General features: G+C 39.3%; 1 protein-coding gene across 5 annotated transcripts in view; it reads left to right on the top strand.

Annotated features, from left to right (window-relative positions):
• cc2d2a (coiled-coil and C2 domain containing 2A) overlaps positions 1–24,118 on the top strand; it is a 210,618-nt gene that overhangs the window by 147,219 nt on the left and 39,281 nt on the right. For all 5 annotated transcript variants that reach the window (XM_060831773.1, XM_060831764.1, XM_060831753.1 and 2 more), the window contains 5 exons: positions 3,686–3,889; positions 10,109–10,201; positions 18,345–18,436; positions 20,211–20,378; positions 21,956–22,061. In XM_060831773.1, the coding sequence (XP_060687756.1) occupies positions 3,686–3,889; positions 10,109–10,201; positions 18,345–18,436; positions 20,211–20,378; positions 21,956–22,061 (663 nt within the window). The remainder of the gene's footprint in view (positions 1–3,685; positions 3,890–10,108; positions 10,202–18,344; positions 18,437–20,210; positions 20,379–21,955; positions 22,062–24,118) is intronic.

Genomic DNA, 24,118 nt, shown 5'->3' with positions numbered 1-24,118 from the left:
ATAAAAGGAGATTGAGAGGCTAGGAAAACTGCAGTGAGTAACTCCCCAAAGCCTGTTCACCATATACAAAGCATAAGTCAAGTGTATGATAGAATGTGCCCCACTTGCATGGATGGGTGCTGCTCCAACAACACTCGAACTTGACAACATCCAGGTCAAAGCAGCTTCTGATTAGCACCACATCCATAAGCATCCATTCCCTCCACCACTGACATGCAATAGCAGCAGTGTGTACGACTACAACATGCATGGCAGCAATTCACCAAAGATCCTTAGATAGCTCCTTCCAAACTCAAGGACTTCCATCTAGAAGTCACGGGCAGTAGATACATTGGAACACCACTAACTGCAAGTTCCCTCCAAGCCACTCACCATCCTGACTTGAAAATATATTGCTTTGCCTTCTCTGTTGCTGGGTCAAAATCCTGGAATTCCCTCTCTGAGAGCACTGTGGAACAGCCTACAGTCTATGATCTGTAGCGGCTCAAGAAGGCAACTCACAATCACGTTCTCAAAGACAATTTGAGGCAGACAATAAATGCTGGCCATCTAGTGACACCCACGTGCCACAAGTGTGAACATAGGTATAGTTAGTAAAAAATAAATAAAAGCAAATTACTGCGGATGCTGGAATCTGAAACCAAAAGAGAAAATCCTGGAAAATCTCAGCAGGTCTGGCAGCATCTGTAAGGAGAGAAGAGAGCTGACGTTTCGAGTCTAACTGACCCTTTGTCAAAGCTAAAAAAAGAGAGAAATAGGGAGGTATTTATACTAGGCTGAGAGAAGGTGAGTCATGGCTGCAGAAGCAAAGGTAGCAATAAAGAAGTGATAATGACAGTGCATAGAGAGATTATAGGGAGATTAGGAGCTGTGACTGACCAAGGCTGAAGCCAGTACTATGTGACAAAATCTGTGAGGGATGGGTGAAGCAGAGGCAAAATGGCAAACAGAGGAGAAGGGTAGCAAAGGGGAAGAGGAGAGGAAAAAGGTGATGAGAGAGTGGGGAGTGAGAGAGAGAGACAATCAATAAATAAGAGGTACAGAACAGTGAAAATAATATTTATAACAAAGGAAAACAAAATAAAATTACTGAGCAGAATTAAAACAGGAGTTGAGATGGGATTGGAGGAACAGCATCTCATCTTCCAACTAGGCACGTTACAGCCTGCCAGTCTCAACACTGAATTCAACAACTTCAGATGATTACCCCATCTCGACCCCTCTGTTTTCATTCTGCTCAGTAATTTTATTTTATTTATTTTATTTTCCTTTTTTATATATTTTTTTCACTTCTGTACCTCTTATTTATTGATTGTCTCTCTTTCTCTCACTCCTCACTCTCTCATCACTTTTTTCCTCTTCTTCACCTGCTTTGCTGCCCTTCTCCTCTGTTTGCCATTTTGCCTCTGCTTCACCCATTCCCCCCCTCCCCTATCCCTCACATATTTTGTCACGTAGCACTGGCTTCAGCCTTGGTCACTCACAGCTCCTAATCTCCCTATAATCTCTCTATGCACTGTCATTATCACCTTTTTATTGCTACCTTTGCTTCTGCAGCCATAACTCACCTTCTCTCAGCCTAGTATAAATACCTCCCTATTTCTCCCTTTTTTTAGCTTTGACAAAGGGTCAGTTAGACTCGAAATGTCAGTTCTTTTCTCTCCTTACAGATGCTGCCAGTCATGCTGAGATTTTCCAGCATTTTCTCTTTTGGTATTGTTAGTAAGTTTGCAGATGACCACCAAAATTGGAGATGTAGTTAACAGTGAAGAAAGTTACCTATACAACGGGATCTTGATCAGATGGACAAATGGGCTGAGGAGTAGCAGATGGAGTTTAATTTAGATAAATGTGAGGTGCTGCATTTTGGAAAAGCAAATCAGAGCAGAACTTAATGGTAAAGTCCTGGGGTGTGTTGCTGAATAAAGAGACCTAGGAGTGCAGGTTCATAGTTTCTTGAAAGTAAAGTTGTAGGTAGATAGGATAGTGAAGAAGGCATTTGGTATGATTTTCTTTATTGGATAGGGCATTGAGTGTAGGAGTTGGGAGGTCACGTTGTGGCTGTACAGGATACTGGTTAGACCACTTTTGGAATACTGTGTGCAGTTCTGGTCTCCATCCTATCAGAAGGATGTTGTGAAACTTGAAAGGGTTCAGAAAATATTTACAAGGATATAGCCAGGTTTAGAGGATTGAGCTTTTGGGAGAGGTTGAATAGGCTAGGGATGTTTCCCCTGAAGCATCGAAGACTGAGGGATGACCTTATAAAATCGTTAGGGGCATGGATAGGATAAATAGACCAGGTCTTCACTGTGGTGGAGGAGTCCAGAATTAGTGCTGTATATCTCTATGACTGTAAGTGAATAAAATAGCTAACCCATCCCCACGTCAAACTCCTACAACCTGTTTGACTGGGTTGCACTTGGTTTTCCACCTGGTGGATGGGTTCCATTGATGTGTTCATTCAGTTCAGGCCCATAATTACAATAAAACAATGACTATTATTTTAATGTTCAAATTGAAGTAGGATTACATGTCATTCATTGCTGAAGCTTATCCAAAGTACTGCTTTCCTAAATTATGAAATGACCCAGTATCAGTCCTGTGCCCACTGACCATTGGGAAGTTTCACTACATTAAAATGGACGTCACAGGGTCATCATCAGACTTAACTTCAAACCACATAATTCCTCAGGACTGTTGACCAAAATTTTGGCTGAGATAGGTTTGAAGAAGCACATTTTAAGAAAGAAAGGAAAGGGACAGATGGGTTTGTGATGGAAATTCCATATGGTGGTTAGTAACTGGGCAATGGAATCCACAACTGGCAATGACGGATTCATTAAAAATAGCATGTGCAGGAACAAGTGCTCTTGAGCACACAGTGGTAGATGGTGATTTGGCAGGTAAGTGGAGCTGAGGCCATGAAAGATCAGACATGACCTTATTAAATGGTGGAGCAGGCTTGAGGGGTCAAATGGCCTACTCCTGCTCCTACTTCTTACGTTCTTATTTTCTTATGGTGTTGTCCCTACCTCTGAACCAGGAGACCTGGGTTCAAATCCCATCAGCTTGAAAGGTGTCCAATAACATCACTGAATACGTTGATTCAAAAATATTCTTTATTCAACAGAAAACATTGCCTTGTTCAAATCACAACACAGTTGCTTTTCAAAACACATAGGAAGTGTAAGAGATGTGTAGTGGTAGTGTCCCTTCCTTTGAGTGAGGAGTCCCAGGTTCAAACATTCACACACCCCCCCAACCAGCTCCAGAGGTGTGTCATAAAATGCAAGTTAGTTATTCTTGTTCAGTTTCTCACAGTCTTTTGCTGCCACCATTATACAGATATAACCCTGTGAAGACCAACATTACTGACCCTGCAAGCCAGTTGTTAGAGATGGGTTAACTACTTTACGTTTTGGGTGTTCATACCAGCAGTGGGTAATGAAGTTTGACAGTTCTGATTTCCGAGGCTTTTCAAGAGATCCATCTGTTCAGGCACCGTCTCCAAATTTCTCCAATTCCTGTTTTTGGTATAGTTTTCCTTTACGGTGAAGCATTATACAGTATCTCATTGTACTTAAGGAGCTACAAAGTCATACTTCAGGAAAGGAGGCTAGGTGAGAAAAGCGAGTCCATGTTGCTTTTTGTTTTCCCAAACACAATGTTTTTGTTTTGACAGAGCGCAACAAGTGGTGAGGCTCTTGACCATGATTACTTCAGGCTTGAGCAGCTGCAAGAAGAATTTAACTTTGTTTCAGATGAAGTTTTTAATAAATCCAAGAGATTCCGACTTCTACAGCTTCGAAATGAGGAGGTGGCAGAGTTCCATAATTTTAAACAAGTTCCGATTTTAGATCGTGAGATTTCTGAGAAGATTTTCCAGGTATGACCCATAGCATTTAAAATGTTTGTTCTTGAAGATCAGTCTGTTTACAATCTAGTATGTTACTTTATAGAGTCATAGAGATGTACAGCATGGAAACAGACCCTTAGTCTGACTCATCCATGCCGACCATATATCCTAACCTAATTTGTCCCTTTTGCCTCTCCTTATTGCTCAAACCCTCCAACCCTGGGAACGTCCTTGTAAATCTTTACTAAACCTTTTCAAGTTTCATAACATCCTTCCGATAGGAGGGAGACCAGAATTGCACACAATATTCCAAAAGTGGCCTTACCAATGTCCTGTACAGCTGCAACATGACCTCCCAACTCGTATACTCAATGCTCTGACCAATAAAAGCAAGCATACCAAATACCTTCTTCGCTATCCTATCAATCTGCGACTCCACTTTCAAAGAACAATGAACCTGCACACCAAATTCTCTTTTATTCAGCAAAACTTCCCCGGAACGTATCATTAGGTGTATAAGTTGTGCTCGTGATTTGCCTTTCTAAAATGTAGCACCTCCCGTTTATCTAAATTAAACTCCATCTGCCACCCCTCAGCCCATTAGCCCATCTGATAAAGATCTCATTGTACTCTGAGATAATCTTCTTGGCTGTCTACTACACCTCCAATTTTGGTGTCATCTGCAAACTTACTAACTATACTTCCTATGTTTATATGCAAATCATTTATATGATAGTGGTACTGGAATAGTGAACCAGAGTTAATGAGGGAAATCCTTCCAGGTTCCTAAGTATCATCAGACAATTATTTCATCATTTTCATATCTCCTCCTGTCTTTCCCCAGGCAGCTTCAGAAAAAAAAAAGTCTGGAATTCTCACAGCTGAGGAGGGATGATCATTGAATTTGTTAAAGGGGCAATAAAGAGAGATTATCTGAGAGAAGTCCCTCATAACCAAAATGGGAGCAGTCTCAGACTGTCTCCAAACCAGAGGTGAACAGAAGCGATCAATAAACTAGGAACTGTCTCAGTGTAACTGACAAACTATGATTTGATTATTCCAAGTAATAAATGGATAAGCTGAAAAGCTGCTCTTGCAAGCATATGTATTGTTAAAAGATGCATAATGGGAAATTATAATATGGCTGGAAGGCACTTTACCCACTTTCAGCTGTACATCTTCCTAACAGCATTCACAGCACCATAGAGACAGACTGTGCAGCTTTTCCTTTAACAATGCTGAGGCTCTAATGCAAGGTGCTTCCCATGGCAGTATGCATGTCTGTGACTCTGTCTGTATGACTCTATAACACTGACAGCTGCACCAGCTGCCTTCTCATGTCCTTCCACAGACTAGAAGTAATGGCCACTGAGATACAGATGGAAGGAAATGAGAACCCAGCTGATGGTCAAAAGGCAATGGATCAGCGAACTCGACATCTACTGATACCATTGCCTCAGGAGGCTCAGGCTCTGACAGTAGCTCCCTCCTAACATCTGCACCCACATGGCACTCGACCTTCTGCCCAGCATGGGAAGCTGGTCATGCATTGGGTGTTGGTCATTCAAGACCCTGCCCCCATACCCCTGGCTCTCTTGCAAAGTGAGAAAGCAAAGAGGTTATGACTTCCTCGAAATGTTAGCTTATAAATTCTTCATTGGCTGCTCCTTTGGGAAATGAGGTTTGTTGTACTTGCGGACCACCTGCCTGAATGAGCATTGGCCAAATCCGGGGTTGGGCTTATTGGCATCAAAGAGCTGGTGACAGTATTTTTTGGATGCCTATGAGATGGGGGAGTGGCAAATGGTTTCAACTGTAAACTTTTTTTTGTTTAATGGTCCAAATATATTTGTCATTGGCCTGGTAAGCAAGTTGCCATGCTTTCTGTTGAGGTCAAAGAAGATGGAACTGCTAAGATTTCTGCTGGGCAATGTCAGTGGTTCCTTTTCTGATAAGAGCATGAAGTTGTACCATTTAAGACTTCCCTCTGGAAGTTGCAGGGGAGAGACGAAGAGCTGTGAAACTGGTCACAAATTCACTCATCACTCCTGATTATAAAGGTAGCTTTAAGGCAAGAATTTTCTAATCCAGTATTCCACCAAAGCTGTTATCGCCTGTTCACCTATATTAACTTGAAAACCCAGATCACTTTGGTAAATTGTCTAGCAGTAAAGGTTAAACTCATAACTTTTGATTAATAAAAGTGAGTTCTGTCCATCTCACATTGCAGTAAAATATTACTAAAATTTAAACAAAAGCAGCGTTAAATCAAACTTTGTAAATATTTGATGTCACTACACTTACATAAGCATTGATTACTCAGGACGAGGGCAAAATCACTCCTGCCTCTGTCATTGCTCCAACAAAATCAAGTGATTAGGCACCTAGTGAAGGCTGCTAAGCTTAATGCATATGGAAGTGTCACAAAGTTTCCGCCAGCCATTTTAATTTAACAAAGGTTCTCCATAAGATTTTCAGAAGTGGATGTGTGATGCACTTGATAGTCTGCAACATGTCTATTTGCTCAGGAAGAGGTGCATTCAGCCTCATTGTAGGGATACACCATACTCATTTAGTTTTAATTCAGAAAACTTTGTGTCAGTTGGAAGACCAAAGTTTCACAGATTCTTTTTTTTCTGCAAGCAACAAAATCTTGCTCACTAATCAGGAGAGGGAACTGGGAGGATTCGAACAACTTCTCCAGTTTGGAATACCCTGTCATGGCTTCTTCATGGCTGGCTGTGGAGCTTTGAGAACTGAGTCAACTCTACATGATAATAAAAGCAAAGTAGTGAGGATGCTGGAAATCTGAAACAAACAAAATGCTGGAGAAACTCAGCAGGTCTGGTAACATCTGTGGAGAGAGAAACAAAGTTAAATGTTTTGAATCCAATATGATGAATCTTCAGAACTGACATGATAGACTTGCTAGATCTCAAATCTTCAAAGAATTAGAATGTGCTTTTACATGCTCAATATCAAAGTAAATATAGTGAGTCCCAGGGTTAGACAGATTGCCTTCTCACTTCATGGTTACTTACTGTAATACTACATGTGCTGCAGAGTAATCTTGTCTTCAAAACGCATAAAGTTAAAAATCTCGCAACACCAGGTTATTGTCCAACAGATTTATTTGGAAGCACTAGCTTTCAGACCGCTGCTCCTCCTTCAGGAAGCTGTGGAGCATGATCATAAGACACAATTTATAGCAAAAGATTACAGATTTCATGCAACTGAAATGATATGTTGAACAAATACTTATTATTCAATAGTGAGTTTTGAAAAGATTTGTAGCTCAGGTTGAGGTTTTGGATGTAGGTTTGCTCGCTGAGCTGAAAGGTTCATTTCCAGATGCTTCATTACATTACCAGGTTATATCTTCAGTGGACTTCATGCGAAGCAATGCTAAAACTTCCTGCTTTCTATTTATATGTTTAGGTTTCTTTTGGTTGGTGTTGTCATTTCCTTTGGTGATATTATTTCCTGTGATGAAGTCACTTCCTGTTCCTTTTCTCAGGGGATGGTAGATCGGGTCTAACTCGAAGTGTTTGTTGATAGAGTTCCGATTGGAATGCCATGCTTCTAGGAATTCTCGTGCATGTCTTTGTTTGGCTTGTCCTAGGATGGATGTATTGTCCCAGTCGAAGTGGTGTCCTTCCTCATCCGTATGTGAGGATACTAGTGAGAGAGGGTCATGTCTTTTTGTGGCTAGTTGGTGTTCATGTATCCTGGTGGCTAGTTTTCTGCCTGTTTGTCAAATGTATTGTTTGTTACAGTCCTTGTTGGTAAGTGTTGGTATCTGTAAGTAGTGAGTTTGCTTTTTCAATGTAGCCTCTTCGATTTAGATTGACTGTCAAGCGTCCTTTGTCTGCAGGTAGGATAACAATGTTTTTATCTTTTTTTAGTCTTTCCAGTGTTTTCCTTTCTTGTGTATTGAGTGTGTTTCCTTCCTTTTTTCTGCTTAATGTTGGTGCAACTACTTGTCTGATTGATTGTTGGGTTTCTCCTGTGAGTTGGTTGTCTTTTAGTGTTGTTTCTAATGCTGCTAAGAAATCTTTCTTGTCTGCACCCTGGCAGTTGTAATTTAATCCTCTTACTAAGACGGCTTTTTCAGTGTCTGTTAAGGGTCGGTCAGATAAGTTTTTTTTTATTCATGCTTCTGTGTTGTCAGTGTTGTTACTTTGTGTAAGTTTATCTAGTTTTCTCTGCAGGCCTAGTTTTTTCATTTTCTGTGTTTGTCGTTGTCTAATATCTATAGCTGTCCATTCATGGTCTGTTGCATGACTAAGTAAAGATTTTTGATGCAAAATTCCCCTGTTGTATTTACGAAGTCTGTTGTGGACATCATTATTCATTTCCCTAAATCTTCTGCTATGTGGCTAGTAGGGTGTTAAGGGGAGGTTTGTATTGAAGATATTTAGGTAGTACCTGTTTATGGGTACCCAACGAACACACTCCTCCGATTTCTCAGCAACAAACCCAAACAAGCAGACAAAATGTGTCCAGAAACCCTAGGCACTCTCCCCTACATCAAAGACATCTCGAAAATGACTGCCAGACTACTCAGACCCCTTGGCATCATGGTAGCCCACAAACCCACCAACACACTAAAACAGCAGCTAATGAACTTGAAAGACCCTATACAGACAATGAGCAAAACTAACATCATTTACAAAATACCGTGCAAGGACTGAAACAAACACTACATTGAACAAACAGGCAGAAAACTAGCCACCAGGATACATGAACACCAACTAGCCACAAAAAGACATGACTCTCTATCACTAGTATCCTCACATACTGATGAGAAAGGACACCACTTCGACTGGGACAATACATTCATCCTAGGACAAGCCAAACAAAGACATGCACAAGAATTCCTAGAAGCATGGCATTCCAACCGGAACTCTATCAGCAAACACATCGAGTTAGACCTGATCTACCACCCCCTGAGAAAAGGAATCGGAAGTGACTTCACCACAGGAAATAACATCACCAAAGGAAATGACATCACCAACCCAAAGAAACCCAAAAATATAAATAGAAAGCAGGAAGTTTCAGCATTGCTTCGCATGAGGTCCACTGAAGGTGTTACCTAGTAAGGTAATGAAACCTCTGGAAATGAACCTTTCAGCTCAGTGAGCAAACCTACATCCCATATTATTCAATATATTGTTTCAATTATTTGCTATAAATTCTGTGTCTTATGATCCTGCTCCACAGCTACATGATGGAGGAGCAGTGCTCCAAAAACTGGTGCTTCCAAATAAACCTGCTGGACTATAACTTGGTGTTGTGTGATTTTAACTTTGTCCACCCCAGTCTAACATTGGCACCTCCACTTCAAAAAACATGTGATTGCAAATTCTATATGAGGCTTCAGCTATGAACCATCAGATTAATTTGCAAAGAACAGTATTCCATGCAAATAATATATTTGTAATGACTGTTAACATTGCTAGGTTCCTCAGTATGAAAATCGGAAGATTGTTCTTAGCGTCAATATCGAAGTTATCATGAAAAAATTGCTCACTTACAATAAGGAAGCACTGCCGTGAGCCCTGATCAACTTTTTTGTGAGCTCCCCAATAAAAAAAACTGAGAACATATTCACAAGGTCTTGCTGCAAAGCTTTTACCCTGCACACCTTTCAGACCCAATCTACTTGTATACACCAATCCCATAAACGTACAAAGCACATGCTGCCTCAAAGCACCAGTGACCCAGGTTCGATTCCAGTCTCAGGCGACTGTTTATGTGGAGTTTGCACGTTCTACCCGTGTCTGTGTGGGTTTCCTCCAGGTGCTCCAGTTTCTTCCCACAGTCCGTAGATGTGCAGGTTAGGTGAATTGAACATGCTAAATTGCCCATTGTGTCCAGGGATATGCAGGCGAGGTGGGTTGGCCATGGGATATGCAGGCTAGGTGGGTTGGCCATGGGAAATGCAGGGTTTTGCAGATAGGGTAGGAGGGATAGATCTGGGTGAGATGCCCTTTTGAAGATCGATGTTGATTCAATGAACCAAACGGCCTCCTTCCACCTTTTAGGGTCATCATTCTGCACATTGAGTTTATGAGCTCAGTCACACTAGCATAATAAGCACAGGGGTTCCCTGAGAGAAAGGAAGAAACTGGGTGAATGAGCTAATCAACAAAAGACTGAGGAAGAAATTTGCTAAGTTTGGAATCTATTTGTAAACCAACCTAACTTTGTGTACCATGCTTTGTTTTATTTTCTTTTTTACATTAGGAATATGAGAAGAAATGTCATGAAAAAGATACAGTTGATATCACAAGCCATCTTGATCCACACAGAGCACTAGTAGCTAGATTCCTCCAGAAGGTAATCTATATACAACCAGCATAGGTTTAGGATTTGGCACTACTTTCAAAGAATAAGTATACAACTGCAGTTCAGCACTGTATAATTCCAGCTATCAAACTAGGTGACTAAGTGTTATAGGAACAATTTACAAAAGAGTTTTTTTTTTCAATGCTTTTCATTGAATGCATATCTGTGAATTATTTACACTGAAATTCTTACTGATCTTATTGTACATCCGGTGAGTGAAATCTCATTTTATCTGGTATTTATTTATTATGCAGAACATGTACGATATAGAATTTGTGCCACTTGAGGAGTAATGACAACAGAATGATCAACATGATAAGAAGGTTCTGGCCCAGATTAATGAGAGTTATATCAATTAAAAGCAGTGTGGAACTAAAGCAGATGAATTGAGAAAGTTTTTCATTACTTTGCTAGACGTTAAGTGTGCATTTAATAGTAGGCTGAACATACAAAAGAGATTGATTGTAATTATAGAAATATAATTATTAGGTCATTAAAAGGGAATTTGCACTTTTAATCACCAGCTTAACTAGTTTAATGGCCAATTATGAGCAATTGCAGTAAATTCTTAAACTGGAATATTGTGTGACGCAGTTAGAAAGTTGTGGTCTTTATAAACTTTCGCCAAATCTTCTAATTTCATTAAATTGTTGACTAATTTTCTCATTAATGCTTTCATTCATTTAATCACCATTATTTTTCCAGCAAGATTCAGCCCTATATTATGCAGAAACAAAAGTATGATCAGAGGGATAAAGAAAGATTTAAAATAGACATGTTGCTAAGGTAAACATTAAAAAAAATAGTTCCACCACAATAACCAGCAGTCAAAAGGGGTGAGAGCCATGCAAGTATACTGATAGCAAATATTCTGAAAAAATGACTTCGACATAAATGTAATGGAATGTTTGAATAGACTAAAATCATCATGGAAAACGTTAGTCTTCAGGGAAGAGGGCTAAAGAGCCTGGCACATATTTGGCAAATTTTGACCATCATAATTAAGGAATTAAGCTGTGAGCCTTTTAGCTCTAATAATTATGTCTATCTCCTTGAAAACATTAAATGTTTTGACATCAAGCATTTTCTGTGCCAGAGAATTCCACAGGTTCACCGTCCTGTGGAAGAAAGTTCTCCTCAATCCTTAAAGACAAATGATCCCTGGTGCTGGACTGCCTGGTCATTGGGTACATCTTTCATGCATTTATGCTGTTGGAATTCTAAAGTTTCTGAAAGATCCCTCTCATTCTTCTAAATTCCAGTGAAAATAAACCTAACTTATCCAGTCTGTCTTCATACATCAGTCCTGCCATCCCAGGAATCAGTTCGACACTGTGTTGTGGTCCCTACACAGATGGAACATGCTTCTTCAGAACAAGACCAGAACTGCATGCAATACCCTGGGTGTGCTCTGAACAGGTCCCTATATAATTGCAGCGTTCCTGCTTCTGTACTTGAATTGTCTTGCTACGCAGCCCATCATACCATTTGCCTTCTTCGCGGCTGCTGAACCTGCATGCTTAGTTTCAGCAATTGTGTACAAGGACACCCAGGTCTTGCTTATTGCCATTGAATAATAATATGCCTGCCTGTTTTTGCTACGAAAGTGAATAACTTCACTTTTCTCCACAGTATACTTCATCAGCCATATATTTGCCCACTTAGTTAATTTGTCTAAACCACACTGGAGCTTCTCTGCATCCTCCTCACACTCCCACTCCCACATAGCTTTGTGTCGGGATCTTATATTTAGTTCATTCATCTCAATCACTAATATTTATTGTGAATAGCTGGGGTTCAGATACTGTTCCCTGAGATACTTGATTGGTCACTGGCTGCCACTCTAAATTACCCATTTATTTCTAATCTTTGTTTCCTGCCTGCCAGCCAGTTCTCTACCCATGTCAGTTGACTACCTCAATCCCATGTGCTTCAGCTTTACGTGCTAATCTCTAGGTAGAATCATAGAATCCCTACAGTATGGAACCATGCCATTCGGCCCATTGAGTCTACAGCAACCCACCAGAGAACATCCCACCCAGATCCACCCTAACCTTGTAATGCTGCATTTCCATGGCTATTCCTCCTATCCTGCATTTTGTGGACTCTTTGGGCAATTTAACATGGCCAGTTCACCTAATCTGCAGATGGAAATCCATGCAGACATGGGGAGAATGTGCAAACTCCACGCAGACAGTTACCGGAGGTTGGCATGGAACATGGGTCCTTGGCGCTGAGAGGCATCAACGCTAAGCAGTGAACCACCATGCTGTTCTTGCGCGAGGCCTTATCAAACACTTTCTGATACTTCAAATGAACCACATCCACTGGTTCCCCCTTATCAACTCCAGTAGTTACATCCTCAAAAACTTCCAATAGATTTATCAAGCATGATTTCTCTCTTTTAAGTCAGCATTGCCTCTGCATAATTATGTCTGTCTTTTCCAAGTATTGTGCTACTAATTCTTTTATAATCATCTATAACATTTTCACAATACCAATATCCGGCTAACCAGTCTACAATTCCCTGTTTTGACTTAACCTTTTTTAAAATAGTGAAATTATGTTAGTTATCCTTCAATCTGTATGAACTATTCCAAAGTCTAGAGAATCTTGAAAGATTCATATTGAAAGAATCTTGAAATATATCCACCATTTCGAGGGCAATTTTCTTAAGTACTCTGAGATGTAGGTTATCAGGCCATGAGGACTTGTTGACCTTTATCCTTTTAATTTCTTCAACACCATTTCTCCCTACTAATACTGCTTTCCTCAATTCCTGTCTGTCATGAGACCATGATGTTATTTGTGTTCTCCTTTATGAAGACAGATCCAAAAAATGTATTTAATTGATCAACCATCTCTTTAGTTTTCCCTTTGATAAATGCCCATTTTTCTGATTGTAAGGAGCCTATATTTGTTTTTACTAATTCTTGCTCTCTTCACATACTGACAGAAGCTTGTACAGTTGGTTTCTATGTGCCCTGAAAACTTATTGTTCTCTTATTTTTCCCTATTTGTTTTTTTTAAAATTATTTTTGCTTTTGATTCCCTCTATACTGTCTCCTTGTATAGCCTCCCACCCCCCTGCTATTTTAGTTTAATCCCTCCCCAACCACATTAGCTCAAAGGAATTGTAAATCACTTTGAAGATATGTCAGATCAAACAGGGAGATGTTTTGAATGGTGGGATATATTTAAAAATTAACTGATTAAGATGCCGTTTAAATGTGGTTGAACCAGATATAAAGGGTTTTCATGAAAGTCTTGGGTGCCGTGGGATAATAGAGCCAAAGCTAGGTTTGAGGTAGCGGTGGGGGGATGGGGGGTGGAGGGGGAAAGAAAGGACATCATAAATAGAATTCATATGTTATAAAAAAATCTCAGAATCAAAGTGTTATAGCACAGAAGGAAACCATTTGGATCATTGTGTCTTTACTCACTCTCCAAACGAGCTTTGGGAATTAGTATCATTCTCCTGCTTCTCCCCTGTCCTTTGTACATTGTTTTTATATAGTTAATTGTCCAGCACCCCTTTAAATGCCTCAGTTGACTCTACCTACACTACACTTCCCCAGTCAGTGCATTCTAAACCCAAACCACTCATTGTGTGGAAAAAGTTTTTTTTTGTTTGCATGACATTTGCTTCCCTTACAAATCACATTAATCTGTGCCCTCTAGTTCTTGATCTGTTCACAAGTGGGAACAGTTCTCCCGATCAACTCTATCCAACCCTCATGATTTTGAAAACTTCTGCCAAATCTCCTCTTTGCTGTCTTCTCTCCAATTATCTCCTTTTCAATTTATCTTCCTAACTAAAGTTGCTCATCTTTCAAACAATTTTTGTAAATCTCTTCTAATGCATTTACACCTTTTACTACAGTGCGGCATCCAGAACTCTAACACAAGTGTGTTGTACAAGTTCAGCAACTCCTCCTTGTTCTTGTACTCTGTGCATTTATTAATACAGTCCTCAATTCTGTATGCTTTATTAGCTGCTCTCTCCACACCACATGCCCCATCCAATGACTTATATGTACACCCGGCTAGCTCAGCTCCAAAATATCCTCTAGAATTGTATGTCTTATTTTTTATTGGGTATTGATGTACTTTGTAGCATAATGCATCACCTCAGTCTTCTTGGGGGGGGGGGGAGGTGGGGGGGAGTGTAATAGCCTAGTGGTATTGTCGCTGGATTAACAGTCCAGATAATGTTCTGGGGACCCGAGTTCGAATCCAGCCATGGTAGATGGTGGAATTTGATTTCAATTTTTAAAAATCTGCAATTAACGATATAATGATGACCGTGAATATGACCATGAATCCATTATCGATTGTAAAAACTCATCTCGTTCACTAGTATCCTTCAGGGAAGGAAACTGCCATCCTTATCTGGTCAGGCCTACATGTAACATTAGACCCACAGGAATGTGGTTGACTGTCAACTGCTCTCTGGACAATTTAGGAAGGGCAATAAATGCTGCACCAGACAGTGATGCCCTCATTCTGTGAATGAATAAAAAAAAATCCTCTGCATAGAACTTCATCTGCCACATATCCACTAATCTTTCTATGTCATTTTGGAGGATTACACTGTCCTTCTCACAGTTTAAATACTTTCACGTTTTGGATTATCTACAAATTCTGAAAATATTCCCTGCAGAGCAAGAGCTAGACTATTTATCAGGAAAACCAAAGCTCCCAATAGCAACCTCTAGAGAGCTCCATTAAAAAGCTTCTTCCAGCTCAAAGCAAAATGAACTGTTATTGATTTCTTCTTGTCACTCAGACAATTTTGTGTCCATGTTGCTACTGTACCTTTCAGTCCAAAAGCTAAAACTTTTGTCACAGATCTATTACAATGTTTCAATGCTTAGGAGAAGTCCACGTAAACCGCATGACCTTTTCAAAATACCCAACAAGTTCGTAAAATATAATTTTCCCTTTAGAAATCCATGCCAGTTCGTCCTAAACAATACACCTTTTTTCCATGTGTCTACAAATTCTATCCTGAATAATTGGCTCTAGAAGCTTCCCCACCACTGAAATTAATCTGACTGCTCTGTAATTGCTAATTCATAGAAATATTTTTGAATAAGGGGATGATTTGCAATTATCTACTCGACAGCACCTTCTCGCAAATCTAGGGATGACTGAAAGATTGGGGCTAATGCCCTAGCAAATTTCTACTCTCAGTTCCATCAAAATCCTTCCAGTGTTTTGTCAACTTTTAAGTACTAGCAATTCAATCCAACAATTCCTCCGTGTCTATTTTGAAATCTTCTAACAACATTTTGCTCTTCTGACACCATTGCTTGAATGCCATTTCACTCTTGGCAAAAAGATAGATGCAAAGTACTCAATTGATATCTCAGCTATGCAGTTAGCTCCTGTGTAAATCGCTATTTGGGTCCCTAATCAGCCTTACACCTCCTACTATTCTGTTGATATGACAAGAGAAGATTTTCCTACATGTTGACCATCAGTTTTTCCTTTTGCTTCTCTAATATGCTTCTCACCTCCCTTCCAAACTTCTATATTCCTCTTGGAATTCTTCAGAAACTTCTAAAGCCATGACCACTTCCACCTAGATGGACAAGGGGAGCAGATACATGGGAACACCACTATCTGCAAGTTTCCTTCCAAGCCACTCGCCATCTTGACTTAGAAATATATCACCATTCCTTCACTGTCCCTTCCTAATAGCATTGTGGACTTATCTACACCACATGGACTGCAGCAGTTTAAGAGGGCAGCTGACCACCATCTTCTCGAGAGCAACTATGGACAGATTGCTGGCCTGTCAGTGATGTCCGCAACTCAAGAGTGATTAAAAGGAAAGACCTCTCAGTTGGACTTTTTACAGGGCACCTTCAGAAACACACAAAATTTTTTTAAACTTGATTTCTAACTCCTGTGTCACCTGGGGATCTCTGCATTTGTGTGCTTTATCTTTTAAGGAAATACACTTGACTATACCTGATCCATCCTCTTACAAAGGTAGCCCATTAATTGTCATAGGTTTTCCAGTCAATGTTTCACTCCGGTCCTATGTAGCTTTGTTCTTGTCCTGTTAAAGTCAGCCGTTTGCCATTTGATTTTTGTCACTTTGAATTGGCAATTGGCATTCTCCACTTACAATACAATGATCACAGTTCCCACTGGCAATTGATTGACTTGATTTGACTCATTTCCAAGAACTGCATTCAACAGTGCATCCCTTTTGTTGGGCTGGGCATGTATTGCTGTTGGAAATTCTCCTAAACTCACTCTAGGAACTCTTGCCCCTTTTTGTCCCTTACACTACCACTATGCCAGTCTTTATTGAAATCCTCCATTATAAATGCTCATGTTGGCCACTGAACAATATAATTGTGTCCATTTTGTTCCTTAGTTCCAGTCAAATTGATTCTGTCTTTGTTCCAGTACTCAATTGACTGCTTAATCAATACTGCCAACTCTTCTCCCTTCGATCCTTTTCAATCTTTTCTGAGCATTTGTATCCAAGAATATTTAATACCCAGCCTTTGGGTCACCTCTCTGTGACTGCCACAACATCACATTCCACATGGCAATCTGTAACTACCCAATCTTATTGACTAAGATGTGTGCATTCACGTTTATGGACAGTCATCATGCTTTTGACCTCATTACCATCTCCATTACGACAACTTCACACATTAACTTACTATTCACTACACTAGTGCCATCTGTCTCTCCAGGTTTTTTGTGCACCATCATATTCTTCTCGAATATTATCTCTTGAGTTAGTGCACCTCCCAACAGCACTAGCAAAATAACTGTCAATGAAATTAGTCTACAAATATAAAACGTAACAAAATATACATTTCTTTCCTCTCAAGTGCAGTCAAAGAGCGGACTAAAAATCCAGAAGGTTAGGCTAATGCTTTCGGGACACCCCCTCATATCTTACCATAGCAGCTGTTAGAACTTAAACTCAGTTAATAAAAAGGCTGGAACATAAAATTGTCTCCATAAATCCCAAGAGACTATTATCAATTATTATAAGAATCCACCTAGTTTACTAATTTCCTTTAGAGAAGGAATCTGCCATTCCTTCTTAGTTTGACCCAAATATAATTCCAAATCGAAGGATGAGCAATAAATGCCGGCCTTGCCAGTGATACCCAAATCTCATGAAAGGATTTTGTTAAAGCTCAAGGAGATAACTTGTACTTTATAAAGAGGGAATGATAGAAATGTTAAAGTATATCATTTACCTTTTACAAAGGAAGGGAAACAAAGAACTGCCAAACTATCAGAAGATATGTCAGAGCTATTCTTGGAGATAATTATTGAGGAGCAAACTCAAATCAAAAACATAAAGTTTCACTTTATGAGTCATGTGTGAGTCATGCACTAATAAATTAGATTGGGGCAATATACTGTCAACTACAATTTTCCAAGCAAATTTTGCAAAATGACTTTGGTGTGCCAAATTCTTGTTCATGCAAGAGCAAAAGGACCATCCAAGGACTGTAAGCCTACAGGTTTTGCCGAACATCTGGTATGTTTTCTGAAAATGATAAAGTAATTGTTAAATCAGAGTCTACTAAATCAAACGGCCCTGATTCATTTATTTTAACTGTTTGTGGAAATCAGAGTTCTGGGATAGCAAAATGGAACTGATTGGCTTGGGAAAGTAGGGAGGTGAATTGATGAATTATTGAATTGATATCATGTGAGTAGTGTATTGGAATGGTTTATTTTCCATACTTACAAATTATTTGGATATAGTTACAAAAGGAATAATACCATTCCTTGTTGAAAATAATGATTTTAGGGACAAGGCAACTTGTATCACAGAATTCTTTTATTGCTAGAGTCCAGATGATGTGTAGAGAGTTTGCATAATGTTCAATGTAAGTTAAAGACACCACGATAAAGGGAATGGAATTAAGAAGTAGAATAAAAGTGACGAAGTGATATGGAATTTGAACAAGGTATCGGTTAGACCAGTGTGAAAGGATTTTTTAAAAATATATTTAAATTGTTTTCAATGGTAATTAAGACAATGGTAAGGATGGCTTAATGTAACATGGAATGACTACTGTAGCAATTGCACAAGTATTTCTGATAGTGAGGAATAATTGTCATATTTTTAATTTCTTAGGTACGGGACTCTGTAAAAAATAGATTTCTGTTGGCAAAGCATCATTACATCTTGTCAGATATGGTTGTTGAGGAAGCAGTCCCCAGCATAAGGTGTGTATTGTACTTTGCATTATTTTAAAACATCTTACTGTCTGCTTATTAATGGGGTTAATTTTTTTTAAAAATCAGAATTGAATGTCAAAATGTCTTTTATTATTTATTCTTCTTATTCTTCATACGATGGCAATCATTTTACTTTGGAAGACAAGGAGGGAATCAGGATACCGCTGTCTGAAAACCACTGGCTCTCCAATAATTGAAAATCAGATTTTGAGTTACTTTATGATGTTTTCCAAAACAGTAGGTTTACTCTGGTCTAGACAAGCCCTCAGCCATCTTTGGCAGTGCTTTGCCATCACACTTCCAGAGAGAACATACACACATGAAACCAAATGGAATAACAAGGCATGTTAATGAAGAGGTAAATGGATGAGAACTTGGTTGGGTGTCTATATATCTGCGAGACAAATGCTCAGTGTGATGGGAACTGGTGGGGTGCAAGTAAAATTCTGACTAGAAAAATATATGTCTGGATTCTGGCTAACCATCAATTAATCTCTGGTATTTGACTTGTTTAAAGAAATGTTACGATTGCTGGAGCATTTGCTTTCTTCAAAGCACAATGTGCTTCAGGAAGTATGTTCACTGTGGACCCCAGAGTATTTCTGATGTTTCTACTAAGAAGCTGTTCCAGTAGCTCGTGATCTATTTTTGCTCATGGAAATATGTGAATATTATTTCACTGTTTCGGCCAGTGCATGACTACTTGGCTTTTTTTTATCCCAGCTTCATTGAGATTTCAGCCATCAACTGGGTATGTGAACTTCCAGCTGCAACAGGCAATTTTCATCATTTTCCAACAGCAACATTTTGAATTCAACTGCACAGATAGGTTTTTTCATATCTAGAACTGCTAATCAGTCAAACATTGACTCCAAATGTTAAAGAACTAGCAAAAGCTTTTTTTTATGTTTTGCTTTTCTTTTTGTACATTCTGGCATCCATTTTATAACTACTTGAATGGAATGAGCATGGATATGTCTTGACCTGCTTGGTTTTGTGATTAATTGATTTCAGATTATAAGAGTGTCTCCACATTTTTGTAGTTCTCTTTATTTATTTTCTTTTTTAAATCAAGTTGCTGAGTAAGTCAGTCTGCCTGAACAGTGAACATCAGTCTCAGGTGAACTCAAATAAAGGTGTAAGATGTTGGAAGCATTCAGGCAGTATCTGTACAGAGAGAAACTGATTTACAAGAGGGCATTTAATGGTGACAATAACCTGGTAATATTTAGTGAAGTAAATGTAGTATGAAGGATTTTGTTTAGGCCACTAAGGTCACGACATGGTCAGGTATTTACTGTATGTGATAGACCATGATCTGGACTGTAGACCTTAATGAGAGTATCTTTGCAACATGTCACCAAGTTGAGAAAAATGTCTAAGTATAAGCAAAAATGTAGCATAAAGGGCACGTTTCTTTTCAATTTCCTTTGTAATATTTCTGTTATAAAATGCTTGCATTTCATTATAAAAAGTATTTTTATTTTAAAGTATTAGGTCTGCCACTACTTTGCTTCCTTTCATGTATCTTCATCTCTCTTTATTCTTCCATTTTCTGTGCAGTTCTGGTGACTCACGGTATGTTGTACTATTCTCATCATTTTCTTTCCATGTCGATCACTAAGATATCTTACTATCAATGCTTGCTTTTTATTGAATAGAATTTAATTCACATTGCAATTATCATTTGCTGCTTTTAAGAAGTGATGGTGAATGGCATAGAACTTGTGCTGAGCAAAATTTAATATTTTGTGCCCAATAGTATGTTAGGTATCAGCCTGTTCAAACTGGCTGAACCAAGGAGACCACTTAGACCACGAAGAAAAGAAAGAAAAAAAGTTACAGCCCAGAACCTTTCTGATGGAGACATCAAACTTTTGGTCAACATTATCCGAGCCTATGATGTACCTATTCGTAAATCCATTGGAGGGTAAGCAATACTTGTTGTCTGTGTTGCCACCCATATCATCTTGGTATGTAGGTTCTTTAGGCACTTACATGTTCTAATGAGTACGAGCGCAGGAACTTTCTGGCTGAATAAGAGAAGAGTCTCTACTCTAATTTGAAGTTATAAAATTAGGCTTTGTATTACTGCAGAAACTGATGGGAGAACCTAGCCTTAGGTCTAACTTACCCAATATCCTACCTTACTATCCCACAAAGTCACAGCATGTGGGCCTTATTATATTCAATCAAGTATTGATGCTTGCAGACCCTTGCAAGCTCATAAACAGCAAGTAAGTAAAGTCGCCATAGTTCCAGAGGTCCAGAAGGCTGCTCTGTGTGGAGAGAGATGACTGGTGTTAAATTTAACCTGAGGATTACCAAGTCATTGTTGCAAGCCAGCCTTCCAACTAACTGAACTGACCAATCTCTCCAGGCTCATATACAATGTGAATGTCATTGAGAGACTTTTTGTACATCTCTGAGCATTTAGATATTGCTTTGTAACAATTACTGTGATTAAATAATCATCAGTGAAGTGTTTTGCAGAAAATTTGATCAAAACTTGTAAACTAGCAAAATACTTGATTTTTTTCTTTGCTTTGAAATTATTACTATCCTATTACTTCGTTATTGATTGTAACATTTCTCAAGTAGCATTTGAAATTCACAAGTGCCAGGTGATGACCATCTCCAATGTTAGAGAATTTAATCATCGCTCATTGACATTCAATGGCATCACCAACACTGAATTCCCTGCTAGGGATGTTCCCATTGACTAGAAATTCATCTGAACTTTCCATATAAGTACAGCGGCTACAAGAGCAGGGCAGAGGCTATGAATCTTGCAGTAATTCACCTCCTGATTCCCCAACGCCTGCCCCCATTCGCAAGGCACAAATCAGGAGTGTGATGGAATATTCCCCACTTGTCTGGATGCTGCAGTTCCAACAACACTAAGAAGTTAAGCGCCTTTCAGGACGAAGAAGCCTGCTTGATTGGCATAACATCAATAAACATTCAGAGCCTTTATTTCAGAAGCACAGTAGCAGCAATGTATACCAACTACAAGATGCTCTGCAGAAATGTGCTCCTAAAGAGCAACTTCCAACCCGCGATCTTTACCATCTTGAAGGATAAGGAAATGCTTGTGAACACCACCACCTGCAAATTCCCCTGCAAGCTACTCACTATCCTGAGTTGGAAATACATCCCTTCTCCTTCACTGTTGCGAGGCCAATTTCCTGAAACTCTTTCCAGAGCAGTGTTATGTGTCTACCCACAACACATAAACAGCGCTGGTTGGAGAAGGCAGCTCGCCACCACCTTCTCAAGAGCAGCTTGTGATGGACAATAAATGCTGGCTCAGCCAGTGGCATCCTAACTCTTTAAATGGTTTTTTTGAAAGTTAAAACTTACTTATCCTTCGATCAGTTTGCCTTTGAATGAATGCATAGCATATTCTTGGATATTGTTTGTAACGTAGACTCTAAAGTTCTCCTTTTGCAGGTTTATTTAATAGAACATCATTTGAAGATAAAAGTTTTCTTTGTTTTCTTCCAGCAAACCAGCGCTGACATCCAGATCAGCAAGATCCATTAATGAAACATTTTCAGCCTCTCAGATACCTCAGAGTCCTACTCAAAGCCATGAATGGTTTACTAACCAGGTATGGAACAAACAGGAAACTCAGAGGCTTGGGGACTAGATGTATAAAGGGGGAATATAGAACTCTGTTTAATTTATTGTTGTCACCAACGTCTCTTTTTTTTGTTATTCATGGAATTTCAAGCACCTTTATGCAGATCAAAATATAAGCCCGTTTCTGCAATGCAATTTTACAAATCCAAATACAGTATTGTTATGAAATCTTTAAATAATAAATGAGAGGTACAAATTATAGTCTGAACCTTTATGTTGCATTATTAAATGCCCTAATGTCCTTCAAAGGAATGACACCAAGCTGATTTGTTACACAAATTCAATTTTATCTCTATGATCTTTTCGGCCAGTTACAGAGTCATAAAACACAGAAACAGACCCTTCGATCCAATCAGTCCATGTCAAATGTAATCCCAAACTAAGCTAGTCCCACCTGCCTGCTCCTGTTGGGTCATTTTGGGAGATCAGGACTGGTTTGGGATTGTGAGCAATGTGGAGGAGGCTTTTGTCCTTGTCCTCTTCTACTATTTTGGGCAGTCAATCTTGCCTCCTCTACTGTACATGTATCCCGCTGTACATCTACTCTACTATTCCCATGGCTAGATTATTAGTAATGTAATTCTTACTCTTTATTCACAGAATATGCCATCTCCAGTTCAGACTCTTCAGTTTTTGTAATGCTAACATCATCAGTTACATCACTGACTGATTTACATTAACTCCTTCCTCCACATTCTCTTACCAGTTTAACTTCCAAAAAGTTATTAAACTACGTACATTCCGACTACCTCCATCCCACCAAGAAGTTGTATTTTCATATGCTGAGTTTCTGGTGGTTTTACCATTCTTTCTGATCTTGTTCTCAGTGCTGTTGGCTGGGTTGATGGACTGTTCTCAACTCTTGGACTCTGGTTACATTCTGTGAGGAATTTGCTGTAGGATGTGTTTCAGATACCCAATTTCAATAGTATTCCTGTGAATCACTCCTTATGTTTTATAAAGATATCAAAGCTCTTTGGTTTCTCCTGGAAAATCCAGTTGTTGTTTGGACAAGACATTATTGTAGCTATTCCACTTTTTGATAACTGTAACTTCAGCATGTTGATTGTTTATTCACACGTTCTGCCCTGGCAGAATATGATTTTTGTCCATTGTCTGTGGTTGTACCACTTCAGCTGTTTGCTTGCTTTGGCTTATTTTGTGTAATTTTAATATGGTCATGGTCTTGTAATGCAACATTAGGTCTGAGCTTCTGTTGCTGAATATTTAGCCCATTGAAGACCAGTGTTACTCACAGTGTTGTTCAGTCATACTGTAAACCTCGTGCTCCAACTTTTTTTTTGTCATCAGCATTTTTATCATTTTTACACCTCTCTCTCTTTCATTGTTAGCCTGTGAATGGTGTAGTGAACTGGCTACTTCGTGAAAACTGTATTTTTCTGCAAACAAAGTTTTCATGTACAAGTTGTGGACCATTATTAGGTATAATTTCATCAGCAATATCATTGTTTCAGTACATTGTCTTAAAGCAGCATGAGTGCAGTTTATAGCACCCTGCATCGGTGTCAGCAAACAGTGCTGGAGAATCCCACTGCCCAAGCTGCTTAACTCTCCTCCTCAGAGAGAAAGGATATCAACAACTGCGATATGGAGAGAATGGCACCTGTGACGTTCTGCATTCATTTGGGGACCGAGGAATAGGAAATGCTACACAGGTCTCACTTGTTCCTTGGAAGAAGCCATTGGAATAAAATTCAGGGCAGCTACGACATGGCAGCCACCAACAGCAGTCACCCAGTCCTTCTGAGTTCATGTCCTGCTCCAAATGACAAGGTTCATTGATAATGGCTCGCAATATTTTTAATCTCTGCCTGCATTGGTTCTCTGATAGCCGTAGATAGTGACAATGATGCTGGGAGATTCAGGCTCTTGGCTTCCCACTTTTGCCAGTTCTGTACAGAATGCCACTGATGAGCACTCTCACCATTAATACCCAGACCCCTGACTGACTATGGCTAGCCTCTGGACTGTGTTGGGAGGACAGCACAATCTTCAAATGGATTC

Source organism: Hemiscyllium ocellatum, chromosome 1, assembly GCF_020745735.1.
Source record: "Hemiscyllium ocellatum isolate sHemOce1 chromosome 1, sHemOce1.pat.X.cur, whole genome shotgun sequence".
Taxonomy (NCBI): Eukaryota; Metazoa; Chordata; class Chondrichthyes; order Orectolobiformes; family Hemiscylliidae; genus Hemiscyllium; species Hemiscyllium ocellatum.
This window is presented reverse-complemented; position numbering and strand designations above follow the sequence as displayed.